This window comes from Osmerus eperlanus, chromosome 1 (genome assembly GCF_963692335.1).
Source record: "Osmerus eperlanus chromosome 1, fOsmEpe2.1, whole genome shotgun sequence".
Taxonomy (NCBI): domain Eukaryota; kingdom Metazoa; phylum Chordata; class Actinopteri; order Osmeriformes; family Osmeridae; genus Osmerus; species Osmerus eperlanus.
Window position 1 is genome coordinate 8993762 of NC_085018.1, and position 18403 is coordinate 9012164.

Below are 18403 nucleotides of genomic sequence, written 5' to 3' on the forward strand. Positions count from 1 at the left end.
TTATCTTGAGCAGCCTGTTACTAAGCGATGGGTTTATGTTGTTCCATGTGACGGAGGAGTGTTACTAAGCCAGGTCATAAATGTCACAGTGAGCAGGACATGACTTAAGAGGAGAATTTATTACCACCTTATTTTGAGAGGGAACCCAAAAGGGAGGATCTCAGGGACACACAGGCACTCACGCAGACACATACACACACACACACCGTACTTAGTGAGTCCAGGATAGAGACTTTTGGACTCATGAAGACTGTACCTGTTTAATAATACAAAATCTGCCGAACGTTGAATTTGTGCAGATCCTATCACCTTAGAGAATGTTATGTTTGTAATATGATGTTGTTGCTCTGTACATTGTAACACACTGTTTGTTGGTCTTAACCACATTACTACTGTGTTAGAAGTGTACACTTCTAGTACCATAATATCTGTTGCACGTATATCCATGTCACTTTGTATAACATCATCTGCTAAATTAATACATAATATAAAGCAAACGTACCAACAATCACAGACACACACACAAAACAAATAAAAGGTGTCATCTATACAAAAAAACACTCCACAACAGGAAATCTGTTACATCTATTCAATATGCCTAAACACCTCAACCCCCCAATAAAAAGATAGATTTATCCAAAATGCCTTTGTTTCCATGGATGTGAAGGAGACAGCGGGATGGAGGCTGTCGAGAAGCAGATGTCAGTGGTCAGTAAATTGACGGAGGGTCCATATAAACAGTAGGGTTGCACACAGGCTGACAGACACAGTATCACTGGTAGACTGACTCAAAGAAAACTGACCAAGAGCTTTCCACAACAGCACGTGAGTTGGACTTTCTCTCTTTCCCTCTCTGTCTTTTCCTCTTCTTTCCTTCTGTATCAAGTTTCCTTTTGCAGTCTCATGTATCAGGCTCATCAGGACCTATGTATAGCAAAAAGTATCTGAAACTTGAAAACACATGTGACCTTTTGCTTTAAGGTGGCTGCAGTAATCTCACTCACCCTGTGTGCGTGTGTGTGTGTGCTTGTGTACGTCTGTAATTGTGTTGTGTTCTTTCCTCCACATCTATGCTTGTGTATTTGTTTGTGTGTGTTTCTCTTGGCACAGGACAAAGCAGAAAATGGGCATGAGCAGAATGGTGATAGGCTGTCTGGTGCTGGCGTTCTTCTTGGTCATGATGGCCCAACGGGCTGAAGGACACATCACCTTCTTCAGCCCCCAGGAGATGAGGGCATTAAAGGTACATTGACGAAGTCAATTGAAGAAGCCATTATATTTACAATACATTTTGAATAGCCCTTTCTAAAAGCAATGTCACAGAGGGCTTCACATACGCCCATGAAACTGCAATCTGAATACTGATAAGAACATAATACTTCTTAATAATCTAATCATCCCTTATATGTATTAGAAAATAAGGTTCATTTTAGCATTTGTGTGTGTGTGTGTTTGTTGTCACAGGAAAGAGAAGGGAGGAAGCTCATGGAGCCTCGGTCAGAGGATGGACAGATTGAGACCAACCAACACCTTCCCAAAGAGGATGGAGCTGGAAACCCTGTGAGTGCATGCACGCACACATGCACGCACGCACACATGCACTCACGCACACATGCATGCACATGCTATGCGAAAGGAACATTGGAAATGTGAGAATTTGAAACAATCCTGTACAAGCAGTCATGCTATACTCCCCTCATCAAAGGCTCTACCTGTGTGTTTGACTGTATGTCTGCATGAGCAGGAGAAGACTGTGGAGATTTCCATGCAGCTCTCAGCCAAGCAGTTAGACCAGGTAGCTCCTGTGCTGGAGGTCCTACAAGAACTAATGGAGGAACCAGATAACGGTAGTTTCCAAACCAGTGCTCCAATACTCCCTTGTGTAATACTTGCTTTGATAAGTGCCTCAAGATCAGTTGTGCAGTTTATGAGTATTTCCTTTCCTTTCTACCCAATTGTTGAGAAAATCAAGTCATCATCTTAGGCCAGAATCAACAGAAATGACAACGTTGTGCATTTAGGAGCAGGCGGAAATGTTTTTATTTTTAATTTGTATTTCAAAGCAAAGCATTATAAGGCATCTTCCTTGCGTCTAAGCTTATAATGTATTTTTCTTCCTGCAGCCAAATAGAAAGGGAGAGAGAGAGAATTCTACGGCTAAAACAACTGAAAGATATTTTGGTATGGTCTCAATGATAAATAAAGCAATGTCATCTGTTATAATTTGAAACAATGGTTCCTTGTAATACTTTGGAAGCAAGTAGGGTAACTATCTTGAAGCTGGGAGTCCTATTAGCATCCTGTTGAAGTAATGGCACAGACTCCCAGGCAGACACACACTTCCTCCCATTACACAATCATGCACACAAACATAGGAAATCCAGATAAGAGTGAATTGAATCCAACCATTCACAGAACTTCGAGTAAGTGAGTGTTCTTCAGTGTTGTAGTTTCAAGAGATACTGCACTGACTCCATGACCAACACATTAAAAGAAGGCAGAGAATTTTCAGTGAATATAATACACGCATCAGTATTATACAAATTGGACCAATAGATGATGCAGATATCTTTAATTAAAATAATATTTGGTATATTTCACCATCAATTGTCACTAAGCAATAGGAACATGTATCATGAGGATATGTTTAACGATATACAACACGTTACACATTTGCCACAGGTATATAACATTTATGTAAATATGCATAAAACTTAATGCATAAAAAAATAAAAATATGGCTCAACCAGAATCTCAGGGAGACATGTTCCAACTGATATTTACTGCAATTTCAAAACAGAATCTTAATTATAGTTAAGCTACCGTCTGTAGTTATTAAGAAGTTCTATCCCTATGCCCAGATGATCAAATTCAAATAGCAAGTATTCAAAATGAAACGAAACAAAGAAAAACAAAAGTTTTGGTATATTGACACAATAAAGTAATTTGCTCTTCAAATACTCAAAAAAAATGGTATTATACACATACATGGGCTTCCCAAGTAAAATTTCAATCTTAAACTATTAGAAAATTGAATGCTAACTTTGGTAGCTAGATTTAATGGTCGTTTCGATCAGAGTTTGGATGTCAATCTCTCGCAGTACTCGAAGGCCTTTGCAGCAAGGGCTGAGTCTCTGGCTAAGGGAGCAGGGAGTACCAGAGAGCAATCACTGTCAAAGTATTTTCCGGTGATGCCCTCCGTTTCCTCAGCGACGGCACAGTAGATGGTACTGACTGCACCCTCCTCAGAGGACTGTGTAGGGAAAAAAATAAGACATGGTGATGATGGTTATAGGTGGATATGGGTTGATAGGCAGAGTACACACATTCATGCAAGAAGATCTAACCTCCGCCTGACATTTGTGTACATGGAAGTAAAACACACTAACAACAGGAGACTTGTGGCACAGGGCTCTGTATGCCTTGGTGTTATGGCCACATGTTAACATATTTCTGTCTCTGTCCGTATGGTTGTGTGCCGTGTGTTGTCTTCCTTCTCTTTCTCCCATCACCCTCATGGCTACATTCAGGTGTCAGTCTGTGATTAGCTATCAAGTTGATAGCAACTGCTACAAGCAATGGAGCAGCGCAACTGCTTCCAGCCACTGTTCATCCGTCTTCATTTAAACCTCACCTGTTCTCTGTTCTGGAGTCTCTCATGTTTGTGCTTCTAGTTTCTAGACTATTCTGTTTTGAGATTTTGTCTGTGTTAATTGTATCATCCTCTTGTCTATTGTTTATGCCAATACATGGTATTGTACTTTTCGTTTGTTTTTGTTCATTCGAACAGGAGCTTTGGAATAGGTAAGCTGCCCATATGTATATATATCCATCACGTAGCAAACTTATTTATAATAACTATGTAAGGAACAAGTGCCACCTCATGTGTTTAGTATAGGGACATATTTTGGTTAGGTAATTTGGACACTCTTTTATTGATTACTTTTCTTTGGCACCATTCGTTGTTCCATTGTATCACAATATCACTTTTTAGTTATATCATCATGTTACTTGTCTATGTATTGACATTTACTCCTTGTTGGGCCAGATGGTTGTAACACTTGGCAAAGGCATTTAGAATTCCCTGGAGATCTTCTACGGAGTGTGCTGCGAATGGAGTTATTCATGGAGTTGGCATGCAACATCATTACCCTGTGGACCTAAGGATGTCTGTTAAAGAGATTTGTGTGTCATTCAAGTACTAGTGGTTTGCAACTTCAGGGTCTATCACACCAAACTCAGCATATGTGATGTCCCATCTCTCCTTATTTTTTTCTGTCCCTGTTGGTCTCTGATCTCACCCTCTCAAACATTCACAAACAAATGTGCATGCCCACATGCACAACAGATTCTGTGTTCCATTCCTTTTTTTTTTCGAATGGTGCCAATTTCTGGTGCTTACCTTGAAAAAAAAGATTCCAATGAGGTTGAAGAGTATTCGGACCAGGACGTTATAATGTCTCATCACCTCTGTCATAATCACACCAGGGTGAAGGGAGTTGGCTGCCACCCCTAGCAGACAGAGAAAAAGAGAGGCTGAGCGGTAAGGGAATCGGGCTAGTAATCTGAAGGTCGCCGATTCGATTCCCGGCCGTGCAAAAATGACGTTGTGTCCTTGGGCAAGGCACTTCACCCTACTTGCCTCGGGGGGAATGTCCCTGTACTTACTGTAAGTCGCTCTGGATAAGAGCGTCTGCTAAATGAAAATGTAAATAAAGTGAAATGATTGGCCAAAGGCAGAGACACGTGTCTTATAAAAGGTTAAAGGTACAGTAGTATGTTATAGGATGTGTATGCTTATGAGGCCCTCTGACAGTTGTCTAGTAACACAGCTCTGTGCCAGTGGCATGTCAAATTTTGAAGTGGCCCGCTACTTTACAGCCAATGATGTACCACCACGGTGAGATGGGCCTTCCTCCGTGGCTTATTTTGTGAATCATTCAAAATCGAGCTGGAGGAAAACGTAAAAGTTCTGGGACTGCTGTATCCTTAATATAAAATGTATTTTATAATGTTATCTATTGTAGCTTTAAAGAGTCTTAGATATTCGATATCTTGAGGGTGTGACAACCCTGCCTCGTTTGGCTATGTAGGGTTGGCTGCTTGTCTGTCTTTGTGTTTTGTGTTGCAGATGCAGATGCACAGTAGGTGTGGTCAGGTCGTCGTTTATTGGGAACACCTGGGCCTGGTGTTCCCAGTACTATAAGAGCACACCCTACATGTTCATGGCGGAGAGGGTGGAAACTCTTCTAACAATGCGCCACGCTCCTCAACTTCATCTTTGTCAACAGTTTTGGTAGTTTCAAAGAAATGCTATCTAATGCTAATGCTAACTTTGCTTCATCTTCTTGTGTCACCTTCTGTTCATTGTTATGGTTTTTGAGCCGACCATGACAAATTGGGGCTCATCTGGGATTGTTTTCTTTGGGTGTTTTGTATGTGTGTATTTAATTGGTTATCCAGTTTGTGTTGGAACCAGTCTGGGTGCTGTTGATTGTGGGAGTTTCCCAGGCAATTTAAGTGGATGGACCAACCAGTGACGAGGTTGGAAGGTCTGCCTCGTTCGCTGGGTATAAGCGTAACTGAAGACCTGTTTGACCGAAGGACGGTGAGTGTTGACATGCTGGTGTGTAATTGTTTTGGAGCTAAAACAGTTTTCCCCTTGTAGGCGTAGCAGCGTTGCTCCTTTGAGATTTGCGGGTTTGCTGTTTTAGTAGTGTTGAGGTGAATGCAGTTAGAGCTTTGTCTAGGGAGCATGTCCATGGCTGTGGGGTGGTTGCCAGTGGCTGGTGGATTCTCCATACTACCGGTCTATAGTGCATAAGTACCCACCGCAAGTAACAACATGAAGACCAGGGATGAGTTGGTCTAATTCTGGTTGGCCAGATAGAGGGCTCTCCTGTTTTGTCATTTCTACATCCAGCCTCCATCCAGTTGACGACTGCGTTCTATTGGTCCGGGGTTTGTAAAATGACTCAGATTGAGATTGTGAATTGTCTTTGGAAGCATGTGCAAAGGAGCAGATTGTGGACAACTACAAGGTTGTCATCGGTGACAAAACGGCTAAAGAACACAATTATGTATATTTGAAAGGTTAACTTGTTTGAGATGGATGTGTTGCCTTGCACAGCGGGGGGTATTTTGAGGATAATGCTGGTTTGTCTTCGCCATTAAGTTAAAGCAGTGATTTATCCTTTGAACAGCCGAGGGTTACTGTTGCTGCATATGGAGCATGAAAAGTTAGAGCATCAGATTTTCTAATTGAGAGGAATGATAGTGTGTACTGACTGGGCATGCACAGGAGGCATATTCAGCTTAGTCTTTAAAGGGTTTGGATAATTTGAGTAATGCATCTGTGAAAGCAGCTGTTCTTAAGGTTTCTGAGATGGATTCCAAGGCTTATCGCCAGCAGTTAAAAGAAATGGTAGGACCGTCTATCCTCCACTTCCTGAGTTTTCACTTGATTTGATGAATACCTTTTAATTGGTGCACAGTTTCTGATGTTGAAAGTTTTGATGATTTGTGTGATCTTGTTTGTTTTGGAACAGTTCAAAAATACAATTCCTAACTGGACTCTGAACTGATCAATTTACCAATGTAAAATCTGTAGCCTTAGCTGCTTCAGTGGTGAGTGTAGTTTCGGTCCTAGCTTGTTTTCAAGCTAGGACGAGAGGGTGCCTTGTGATGATGCTTATTTGCCATATTGATATTGATCATAATGAGTGGTTTTGTTTCCCTGACAGGACGCAGTCAGAAGGTGACAGTTACAATCCTGAGAGACACAGGCGCATCGGGTTCCTTTATCCTGGCATCAGTTCTGATTTGTCAGGTGAGACTGATACTGGTGATTCAGCTCTTGTTCTGGGTATGGGTTTGTCTGTCTTGTCTGCTCCGATGCACAGGCTGAATCTCTTTTCAGATCTGCTTCAGGCGGAGGTGTGCATTGCAGTGTGCCTGTCTTTACCGGTGGAAAGAGTCCATGTGTTTAACAGTGAACGTGACTTCCAGGATGTGTGTCCAGCATGCGTTGTGCCATGTGCTGGGGCTCGCGCTGGTGGTGAACCAGATAAGTGAGTGTGATGGAAGAACCATGTGTGTACTTGTTTGACTTTCCATTGTCTGTTTCATGTGCATAGCTGGTAGCGAAACAGCAGTCAGATCCCTCCATTAAGTGGCTGTTGGAGAACAGGGTCCCTGTTGCAGAGGTGAATAACAAGGCGCATGGCTATTTCCTTGACAGTGGTGTGCTGGTGAGGAAATGGTTGCCTTGTAGTGAGGTTGGTGTGAGAAATGAAAATGTTCAAATTGCGGTACCAAACTACTTTCGCAACTTTGGTTTTGCGGCTGTCTCATGAGCAGCCATGTCATCTGGAGGTCAGGAAGACAATGACCGTATTTCACGGTACTTCTGTTGGCCTCGGCTAAAAAGGACCTGTCAGGATACACCAGAACTTGCCACACATGTTGAATAACTGGCAAGCCAAACCAGGTTAAGCCTGCCCCATTGCACCCAACTGTGTTGGACCTCTACCTCCATCTAGGTCGGGAACAAAGTATCATTTAACTGTTGTGTGTCAGGCCACCAAACACCAAGCTGCATATCCCCTGCGGTCAATAACAACCTGGTGGTTAAAGCACTCTCACTATTTATTTCCATCTTTAGGCATTCCCAGGGTTGTTCAAAGTGATCAAGGTTCTAACTTTCACTGCCGTGCACATCTGCACAACATTGGGCAGGGAATGGGAGGAAGGATTGCTGTGGTTAATGTGGGCAGCCGGGGAGCTAACCCAGGAGAGCACCAGATTTAGCCCCAATTACTTGGTATTTACACATTCTGTAAGTGGTCCTCTGGCAGGGTTGAGGGACAATTTATTATCCCATCTGGCCTTTCGGCTTGTGAAACACACTAGCATTGTTCCAACATTTGATGAACATGGTGGTTGGTGATTTGGAAGGTTGTGCTGTCTATTTGGATGATGTGGTGGTCTACAGTGACAGTTGTTACAAACATGTTGGGCGTTTATTGCTTGAACATTTGGTTGCTGCATGACTGATGACAAAGTGCGGCCAAGGTGCTGGCTGTGCAGTCGTTTCCTTTGCCCATAACAAAAAAGTAGCTGATGCTGTTCTTGGGGATGGTAGGATACTACTTCAGTTTATGAAGGAATTTTTCCTTTGTTGTTGCTCCCCTTCTAGGAAAATTAACAAGTATCAGCTTAACTACTCAGTGATCGAAAAGGAGACTTTGGCTAAAGTCTGGTGTTCAGGTGTGCCGGTTATCTTTCATGACCACAACTCTCTAACATGCCCAGATCAAAGATTAATTAGGTTGTCTCTGATGTCACAGTGTTGTTGTTTGGACGTGCCACATTAAGGGATCAGATCATTTGGTTGCGTGCGGATGTGCTGTTATGCATGTCCGTTAATGTGACCTGTGGTGTTTCTCTCCTCTTCCTTATGCAGGATCCTGGTGCTGGGGGAGAGTGTTGCCTAAATTATTTTGTTTTGTTTCCTACTTGCACCTGGTTTTTAGGGGGGGGGGGGGGGGAGAGAGAGAGAGAGACACACTTTTTCCATGGTGGAGAGAGGGGAGCTCTTCTCCCTATGCTTCACGCTCCCCAACTTCATCTTTGTTTGACATTTTTGTTTATTTTAATAAATTTATGCAAATTCTTGCCTTTACCTCCTATTATTTAACATGGTTTTTGAGCCAACCATGACAATGGGACTGCCAAAAACAACAGTTTACCCTTATATTTTACACTAGCATGACAGCTAATGCTAGCCAGAGCTGACACGGAAGTGCATGGGGTGTCACACAGAAACATCTAGTGCTAATATCTCATTCTACACAGTAAGTTCATAAATGAGTACAATTGTGTAATTATGTGGTTTCCAGTTACTGACACAGCATCTAACAAAGAGGAAACATGAGTCACATGGGAGAACTACATTTCCAGCTAGTTATGGCATGGTTCCAAGACCCGGATACACAGTTGGGTACTCAGATACTCAAATCAACTACCTGGATTTGTTGTGGAGTTTAACCCTCGTGTTCTCTTCGGGTCATTCTGACCCATCAGTCATTGTTACCCACCGTCGTATTGCGACACCTTTACCGCATACAAAAACAAAGTAAAGCATTTTCTTTTAACCGTCGGGCTGTCTCAGACCCTCCACATTGCGAAGGTTAAAAGAAAATTCTTTTTATTTGTTTTTGTATTGGGTAAAATTGGGTAAACACAACAATGGTTCGTTATGAACCTTTGGGTCATGTGACCCGAAGGCAGCACGAGGGTTAAAAGGTGAGTTCTAACCTTTAATTAGACTGTTTGGCAAGATAAACAATTGCCTTTTTCACTGTGGGAAGTATGTATTGTTAAAAATTGAACCAGGCCTACCACTGCCTTGCAGCCTACGTGCAAGCTCATTGGTCCACAGAACATTGTGCAGTTTGGTGTGGTTGTACACGCTGTCCATAAAGTAGGTGAGGTTGTCGCCGTGAAAGTGGGAGAAGTCCACCTTGCCTCTCCAGTGGTTCACTGATGCCACGTTGACAATGCGCGCTGGGGCCGAGCGCTTCATAATGTCTGTGTGAGAGAGGGAGAATATGATGTACTGTAGATGTCTTGTAGCAGTAAAACCTCATAAAATTTTTATTATGTAAGTGGACACTTTATTTAACCCTTGTGCTGCCTTCGGGTCAAATGACCCAAAGGTTCATAACGAATCATCGTTGTGTTTACCCAATACAAAAACAAATAAAAATAATTTTTCTTTTAACCTTCGCAATGTGGGGGGTCTGAGACAGCCCACCGGTTAAAAGAAAATGCTTCACTTTGTTTTTGTATGCGGTAAAATTGTCGCAATACAACGGTGGGTCACAATGACTGATGGGTCAGAATGACCCGAAGATAACACAAGGGTTAAGACATAAATAAACGAAAGTACCTATTTTATAGCCTAGTTAAACGTCTGAAACAAAATAGAAAATGCGCACACACACAGAAAATACGTGATTTTTCAACCATAAAACTACTCACACAAATCCCCCTTTCCAACCTTACAGTTTGAAATGAGAATGAATGAAATACATCCCCTTTCTCACACATCTTACATAGGTTCCCAAATGCTCAAATAAAAACATGTATCAAATGTGTCACTTGAATCAACGATTAACTGGATCAATTCCCCTGACTTGTTTTCCTTTCACATTCAACATGGAAATTAACCAGGTGAAACCAGTTAGTGGCAGGTCGATCAATTTGTACCTAGAAACCGGTTAAGAAACACTGTAAAAGATAGTGGTAAGGCATTGTTTCCCATCACTGGCGTGCCTGTACTGATAGTATTTTTCTGAGCTTGGTTGTGAGCTTCAGGAATCAAATGACATCATGTTAGCATCCTGAAAAACGTTGGCTAGAGACACCCTACATACAACGGTTACGAAAGTATTAATTCTCCTTCACTTTTAGCACATTTTATCGTGTTGCAGATTTAATTGTTTGGAAAGCACACTTTATTGTAAATCTGACATATGCAACCAGTTAACAGATCAAATATTCACACACCCCAGTGATCACCCAGATGAAGGTTAGTTTTAGAGTTACCAACAGTTTAATGTTTACAGTTTTTCTCAATTGCTAAAACACTAAAACCCATTGGCTGAACAAAGTTCTCAGTTGCCTGAACTCATGTAGCTAATTGTGCCTGTCTGTTGTCAGTACCTTAAACCATTTCACATGGTAAAACACAATTAGCAGATCTCACTTAGAATTTTCAGCAAAACTCTAAACACATTCTCATTTTTTAAACACATTCTGCACTCTAATGCACATGGTCATCCATACTGGTAAACACAAATAGCAACAATCAAATACAAATAGAGAAAACATGTAATTGACTAAACACAACCACTCAAAATTGATATCACTTGTTTCAAATGATGTGAGGAGGATCAAATGATCAAAATGATATACACTATCAAGCAGTCAGTAAACAATACACCAAAAAATTGAAAACACATTGTTCAAAACATATAGTTATCAGGGAGAAGTACGTGATCAAATTTCATATTTATCCGTCATTGTCTTTTGATGAACAAAAACATGTTTTATCATAGTAGCTCAAAATTGATCAGAAATTACTACTCTGCTTTGCTCTTTGCAATGTGTTTGTTCTTTCTCCTCCTTGTACCTCTATACAGTACTGTACCCTGCATCTCACTACTCACAACTCACTCTTGTTCTTTGTTGATATGAACCTGCAACCAGTCAAGATCTATTGAGCAGTCAGTACTGTTACTGTAACAAATGGAAAGCACAATGTTCAGGGCCATACAATTTGTTCATTATACAGTATACAGCCTACAATGCACTGTACTACAGTATACAATACTACGTAAAAGGGACAAAAATCAAAGAAGTAAACATGTGATCAATGTGCTTCTTCTTGTCTTTGGGCTGGGTTAGGCCAGAGCACTTTGTCGACATCACAAGCAATATTTTCCCACCTTCAACAACCTGTTTGCTCTCTGAACTGGCTTATATTGGTTGTGTCACATCATTTGAAACAAGTGATATCAATTTTGAGTGGTTGTGTTTAGTCAATTACATGTTTTCTCTATTTGTATTTGATTGTTGCCATTTGTGTTTACCAGTATGGATGACCATGTGCATTAGAGTGCAGAATGTGTTTAAAAAATGAGAATGTGTTTAGAGTTTTGCTGAAAATTCTAAGTGAGATCTGCAAATTGTGTTTTACCATGTGAAATGGTTTAAGGTATTGACAACAGACAGGCACAATTAGCTACATGAGTTCAGGCTACTGAGAACTTTGTTCAGCCAATGGGTTTTAGTGTTTTAGCAATTGAGAACAACTGTATAAATGTTAGCACTTAAAAAAAAAACATCAACATCAATATGTTTAGATTTTGACTGTCTGGGAAGGTGTTATAGTGATTTGTTTGGGGGGGGGGAACGATTAGCTCGGGAACCGGGCACTGTGAAAAGTTATCATTTTGCAGGTGTCCATCTCAGGACCCAAGAGATGACAGCTTCACGTTCGGAAATATGTGCTTCATTTTGGTACACTCTGTACTACACCGTAACAAATGTTTGTGGGGTTAAGACTATTTAACGGAGAAGCAATACAATACATTTTGAACAACATAACATAAATCGTTGATAATGTAGGAAACAGCAGACCATTTTAGGCTACATAATCATGTGCATAAATGTACCAGAGCATCAGCAATTCGGTCAAAATAATAACAAAATATGATTTTATGATGTGCCTTGATAGTGTGGAGACTGAACAAGTACTTTTGAGAATTCAATTGTGATATGAGAAATGTAGGTGTGACAGGTATGTAACAGACGTGGCCACGCTCTGTCACCAAGGTCTACGGACCGATGTCCGCCACTCGCTGGGCTCGAACACGCCACCTCTGACTTGCCAAGCGCGACCACTACCAGCTACGCCAACAAAAAGCTAGCTCTTCGTTGGCGCAGGTGGCCTGCTACATACTTGAGGAGTGAGTTTCACCGATTCACATCCGTTTCATAGACACTAAAGCCACTGAGGAAAAAACTGTTTTCCAGGGCTGCATCACAGGCGATGTGCCCTGTCTATGATTACAGACATCTGTGTGTGTGTGTACATCACCGACTGCATGACTGGCACTGTGCACTAGTTTTTATGATGTCACCATGTAGACCTGTCACACAGTATTTTTTAAATACTAAATACAAAACATTAAAGAATTCTGATACAAAATATTCAGATATTTCCATCACTGTATACTAATTTGTACTTGAAAAATATATATTTTAAATACATGTATCATAAATAAACAAAATAACTGGAGTATAATGGCAAAGCTATGTACAGAGGAGGACCTTGGGGTCTCACCTAGAAGAAGATTGGTGAGGAGGAAGGGGCCCACATGGTTGGTGGCAAAAGACGCTTCAAGGCCATCTTTCGTGATTGCTTTGGGCAAGCCTGCATGTTTAGACACAATGACAAGAGCAAGACATGATAATAAAACAGTTTTGTTCACTGTGAACCGCAAAATAAGTTCACGTTTTCTAAACCCTAAACGGCTCTCCAATCTGTGTAGAAATTTGCGAAAATAATAAAAAAACATGTTGAGTGCCCTCCTTCTGTTTACTTATCGGTAAATGCTGTTCTCCCACCCTGACTGGGGACCTGTGATGGTGCAAATAAGAGAAATTGTGGGAGACTTAAGGTACTAAAGGGTCTGATCCCCCCCCCCACACATAAACATGTTTCTGTAATCATGAAAACGTCAAGCTCATTTTAGGTGATGCTTTCTGGTTGATAAAAGGCTTACTTAAGTCAAAAATGAACAGTGTTATCTTTAGATCTCATGAGTATATACCAGGCAATGAGATAGTAATACATAAAATAAATAAGATCAGCAGCAGATGATCTAGACATTCATGGTGGGAAACTTGAGATCTTGTATCAGTATAGGCTTAGTATTAGCTCATTGTTATTATTTCCACTTAACAGCCTTGTCAGAACCTGAGATAAGTAGCTGTAATCTCTGATAGAATCTGGTCGACTCTGAGTCAGAAAGACCTTGCAGAGAACAAGTTGTTTATGTACTTTATGGGAAACCAACAGACAAACAGTCACACACTATTAGCACAGTTCCAGATTGTTTGAAGGGTGAACATGTGTTCTAGCCTAGTGTGCATGTGTGTGTGCTGAGATGGCCCTGGGACATACTCTGGCTTCTTCTGTGCATCCAAGCACACTCCCTACAAAGGGCACACTTTAAAACCACGGGATCAGAACCAGCCTGGGCTAGAGCGTTTCCTCCATCTTCCTTTTAATGCTCCTTTTTTTTTAATCAGTCAAAAAGAGTCATCTGTCTGTGTTCTCTAGTTGGCCTCCCTGACGCTCACCTGAGACCCCTGCATTGTTGACCAGAATGTGGAGGTCTTTCTCCTCCTGGAGGACTCCCTCCGCAAACATCCTCACTGAGTCCAGACATGACGTGTCCACCAGGCGCAAGTGAACATTGCCGTTTCCGCTGAGCTTCCGGATGTCATCCCGTGCGACTGTTCCACGTGCCTCGTTCCGGCATGCCAAGATGACCCTTGCCCCACGCCGTGCAAAGTCCAAGGCGATGAACTTCCCTATACCTGATAAGGGTAGGAGGGAGCCAAAGAGGGGGTGTATGTGCATGCATGTTTGTAAGTGTGTGAGCAAATTATATAGAGAGAGGGATAGCAAGAGAAAGAGTGAGAGTGTATTTAGAATGTATAACAGTGTAACAAGGTAATAGTGAGAGAGACGTAATGAGGTATATAAGGCAGAGTGGGAGAAACAGAGAGGTCGGATTTTGTAATAAAGGAGATCAATAGAACAAGAACTTTAAGTAGTGGCTCTCACATGTGAGTCTGTGTGAGCATTTAGACATCGTGAGTAAAGGTTGCAAAGAGTCAAAGTCCATTTTCATGCCAGAGAGGTTTTGCCACTAAAGCCACACAGAAGCTTTGAATAAACATATAAAACAAGAATGGAATACAAATATACGAGAAGTGTTGAAAATTCAGCTACAGTAACTTTATGTGAAAAAAAGTCCGAGCACTAAGCACTTCCCGTTAGCCTGGTTCTTAGAACATGCACCCACAGCTGGAGCAGATCAAATGTAATGACATCACATGAAACAAACCCCCTTTTCCATTAGCAATAAGGAGAGAATAACTGAAGGATTGTTTATGTTCGCTGAAAAGGGAACCAAAATATGCGGCAAACATTAATTTCTCCATCTCCCTATTTGTTGCCCTGTACTTCAATCATTATGCTTAAACTTTGTACTTTACTTGACTATGAGGATGGGAAATTCTTTCAACACTGTTCTGTGGTTACAGGGCATATAATTTAGTGGCATATTTGTTTGTGTAGATGTAGACCTGTAATACTTTTTTATTGCAGTTTTTTCAACCAGTATGCGAAGACTAATATTCTTCATATTGCTGTTGATTGATTACATTTCATTTTGTAATCATTAGCCAAAATTTACTAAGGATACGACAACAAGTGTGATTACATTTTGACCACTATATTCATTATGAACATAATATGTGGGATCGTAGTCCTATACCTGTGTTAGCGCCAGTGACAATAGCCGTCTTCCCTTTCAGTTGCACTGGACAAGCACGCGGGTCCCACGATCCTCTCCTCTGTGACCGCACTATAAGCCCCAAAATCACCGTCGATACAGCCCATAATGGGTTCGAAAAAATATCGTTCCAAATCGGAGACATAGAAAAATCCACAAAACCCTAATATTTTGGCCCTAGGATGCTTAACTAAATCAAAATCCTTTTAGAACTGTCTAAATTGACCGAAATGTATGACGCTCTATTCCGAGTCTCTCACCAAATACTGCTGCGTAAATCGCAAGCGTAATTTATTTCCGACATGGGAAGTGGAAAAAATTCGTAAAATTCAAAGTCTATTTTCTACGTTTGTTACATTTACATAAAAACACTACAATAAAGTTTGAGGTTATCACCGTTACACTTAATGTGGAAATTATTTCTCTGTGCCATGAATCATTTGGGAGTGCATTGCGGTCAATTGTTCATGATGTGAAACATGACTCCCTAATAGCTGAGGCACAGACACATTTCTATTTCGTCAAACAATACACATTTAAAAAAGTTAAAGCACTTGTTCCGGGAGTACAACGGTACTTAGGAAAGATTAGTTGGATCAGATGTTAGTTTATTTCCTCCAGGAACACAATATGACACTTATTGAGGGACTTGTTGCACTTGTTGGTTAGTTGTAACTGATTGAACTACTTGTGCTCACTGTGAAATATATTATTGTTGCTTGCTTTCCTCCACTCTCTTTCGAGAGCACTTTCGATGTTCATGTCGTTTAATTGTAATGTATTTAACTAGCCTACCTGCTCTACTGGTTATTCCCATTGGCACTTATTTGCTTTTCACAATGCACGCTTCATGTTTGGCTACCCGTAATGTTTTTGGGGTTATTTACATTTACATTTACATGTAGTCATTTAGCAGACGCTCTTATCCAGAGCGACTTACAATAAGTACAGGGACATTTCCCCGAGGCAAGTAGGGTGAAGTGCCCAAGGACACAACATCAGTTGGCATGACCGGGAATCGAACTGGCAAACTTCGGATTACTAGCCCGATTCCCTCACCGCTCAGCCACCTGACTCCCTAAACATATATCTCGTATCTCGGTTATCTCGTTGTTTATGATCATTGACCTATAGGCTATAGGTATATGCATATATGCACTTTTTGTAAAGCTCTCTTTTGGAAGTCGCTTTGGATAAAAGAATTGCTAAATGAATACATGTACTTCTATTTGATTGATCAAATGGACTAAACCTAAACTTTTGCACTCTTATTTTGAGTGGTTGCCCCTTGGGCGACGTTTAAGGACATTCAGGTGTTCCACAAAACGTTATTTTGTGCCTGAAGCAATTAAATGTAACAAATACAATATATTCTTTACCCCACCATCTTATGTATTTTGAGTTTGTGTTAAGTGTTGTCTATATATGTGAAGCACCATGACAGTCTGAACTCATTGCCCCATGGGGATAAATAAAGCTCTAAACTTAAACGTAATTTCTCTCAGAAATTTTTGTCAATCCACTGAGTCAGTCTCATTTCTCTTCACTTTGTATTTACACTCTTTAGGCTATTCTAGTGTAGTCCAAGTGGGATTGGCAACAATGGTTAATAGACTGATTAGCTGCCATACTAACAAAATAACAAACGTGGAAAGAATGTAACTCAATGAACATTTCCCCATTGATCAAGAGGTCTTTTTAAGACTGCAACAGAACATTCAGGGTTTTAGATTTACATTTAAATTTGAATGAATAACGTGTTCTAAAGTGAATTTACAAGACAAAAGTGAGGGAAACGATATGCTCTCATGTGCATTCATTTGTACATAATACAATTGACTACAGATAATACAATTGACAACATTTTGCTCTAATAGTTTGTCCTTTTTCCCTTGGAAATGTTTCCTCCTGTCTAGTAAACTGCCCTCTAGTGAACACTACATGGTTGTGCTTGGGTTTTGTAGCCCTGTGCAGCACTCATTAAGTGTTTTTGTTGATGCATAATCCACTATCTGAACAATTATTTTAACATATATTACACCTTTAGCACACACTTCTTGGCTTGATGAACACATACTCTCACATATCAGATGTTTGATGGTAAGGGTTCTGAATTGTGTGGAAACTGGGCATCACGCTCTCTGTCCCTCCCACTTTCTTTTGACGAATCATGTTGTTGGGGATTGGCAATGTCATGTAAAACCTTCACCATTTCAAGAAAGGGGTGGGTTTAATCTGACCTCCCCTCCCCCACTTCCCGTACACAGAATCAATGGACGCCAGCAGAAAAACAGATTTTAGGAGTAGGGTTACACCAAAAGTTTACAATGCAAAACTGTGTCAAGCAACTTCAGATCCATATTTTTAACTTCTAGTAAACACCTTTGATTTACAATGAGAGATATGCCACCTAGTTCAAAAGTATGTCTTAAAGAAACTATATCAGAGAGAGAGAGAGAGAGGCAGCAAACTTCAGCACGGTTTATGTAAGGCTTTTAAAAACTCTGCAGGGGTGAAAACCAGACCTCCACCCCTCGCCCCTCGGCTTGAGGCGGTGGATGTTGGTGGTGTTGCATTTCCGATTAGGTAGGCCTACTCGATCGTCCGGTCAATTTTATTCTGTTAACTCCAGTCAACATACCCAAAACTATCTCCCCCAATAATTGGGTGTGCTCAATCATTGTTCTCTGTCATATATATTTAGGATTCCTCCATCAGGAGGAACCCTATTGTAATTGTTGGTATTATTAGGATTCCTCCGTCAGGAGGAACCCTATTGTAATTGTTGGTATTATTATTAGGTTCCTCCGGTAGGAGGGAACCTAGTGTTATTGTTGGTATTCTTATTAGGTTCCTCCGGTAGGAGGGAACCTAGTGTTATTGTTGGTATTCTTATTAGGTTCCTCCGGTAGGAGGGAACCTAGTGTTATTGTTGGTATTCTTATTAGGTTCCTCCGGTAGGAGGGAACCTAGTGTTATTGTTGGTATTCTTATTAGGTTCCTCCGGTAGGAGGGAACCTATTATTATTGTTGGTATTCTTATTATTATTTTTCTTCTCCTTGCGCCCCAATATCTCAAAAAGTCCCTTGTCATCAATTTTCTAATTTGGCACATTGATACTACATCCAAGTGGGTACCCCCACACCAAATATGGGCCACATCGGACCATAGGGGGCGCCACAGGCCACGCCCAAAAGTCAGATTTTCAAAGTGATGGTATTTCCACCACATTGCTCCAATTCTT

At 41.0% G+C, this 18403-nt stretch overlaps 2 protein-coding genes across 2 annotated transcripts; one reads left to right on the forward strand and one right to left on the reverse strand.

Annotated features, from left to right (window-relative positions):
* Positions 1 to 667: 667 nt before the first annotated feature.
* mlnl (motilin-like) lies at positions 668 to 2227 on the forward strand. Its single transcript, XM_062457987.1, has 5 exons — positions 668 to 825; positions 1111 to 1243; positions 1465 to 1560; positions 1745 to 1847; positions 2124 to 2227. The coding sequence occupies exons 2-5, from the start codon at positions 1124 to 1126 to the stop codon at positions 2129 to 2131; spliced, it is 327 nt and encodes a 108-aa protein (XP_062313971.1). The 5' UTR covers positions 668 to 825; positions 1111 to 1123; the 3' UTR covers positions 2132 to 2227.
* Positions 2228 to 2555: 328 nt separating this feature from the next.
* zgc:64106 (uncharacterized protein LOC393348 homolog) lies at positions 2556 to 15452 on the reverse strand. Its single transcript, XM_062457945.1, has 6 exons — positions 15141 to 15452; positions 13936 to 14175; positions 12914 to 13003; positions 9403 to 9591; positions 4403 to 4512; positions 2556 to 3253 (listed from the first exon to the last, which is right to left on the reverse strand). Exons 1-6 carry the CDS (start codon positions 15301 to 15303, stop codon positions 3074 to 3076), a joined length of 972 nt encoding a protein of 323 aa, XP_062313929.1. The 5' UTR covers positions 15304 to 15452; the 3' UTR covers positions 2556 to 3073.
* Positions 15453 to 18403: the final 2951 nt, after the last annotated feature.

Coding starts and splice junctions, on each gene's coding strand:
- mlnl (XM_062457987.1), top strand. CDS start 1,124: ATGGGCATGAGCAGAATGGTGATAGGCTGTCTGGTGCTGGCGTTCTTC. Junction 1,244..1,464: donor AGGAGATGAGGGCATTAAAG/GTACATTGACGA, acceptor TTGTTGTCACAG/GAAAGAGAAGGGAGGAAGCT. Junction 1,561..1,744: donor AGGATGGAGCTGGAAACCCT/GTGAGTGCATGC, acceptor CTGCATGAGCAG/GAGAAGACTGTGGAGATTTC.
- zgc:64106 (XM_062457945.1), bottom strand. CDS start 15,303: ATGTCTCCGATTTGGAACGATATTTTTTCGAACCCATTATGGGCTGTA. Junction 4,513..9,402: donor ACGTAGGCTGCAAGGCAGTG/GTAGGCCTGGTT, acceptor TCTGTCTGCTAG/GGGTGGCAGCCAACTCCCTT. Junction 3,254..4,402: donor TTGGAATCTTTTTTTTCAAG/GTAAGCACCAGA, acceptor TTCCCTACACAG/TCCTCTGAGGAGGGTGCAGT.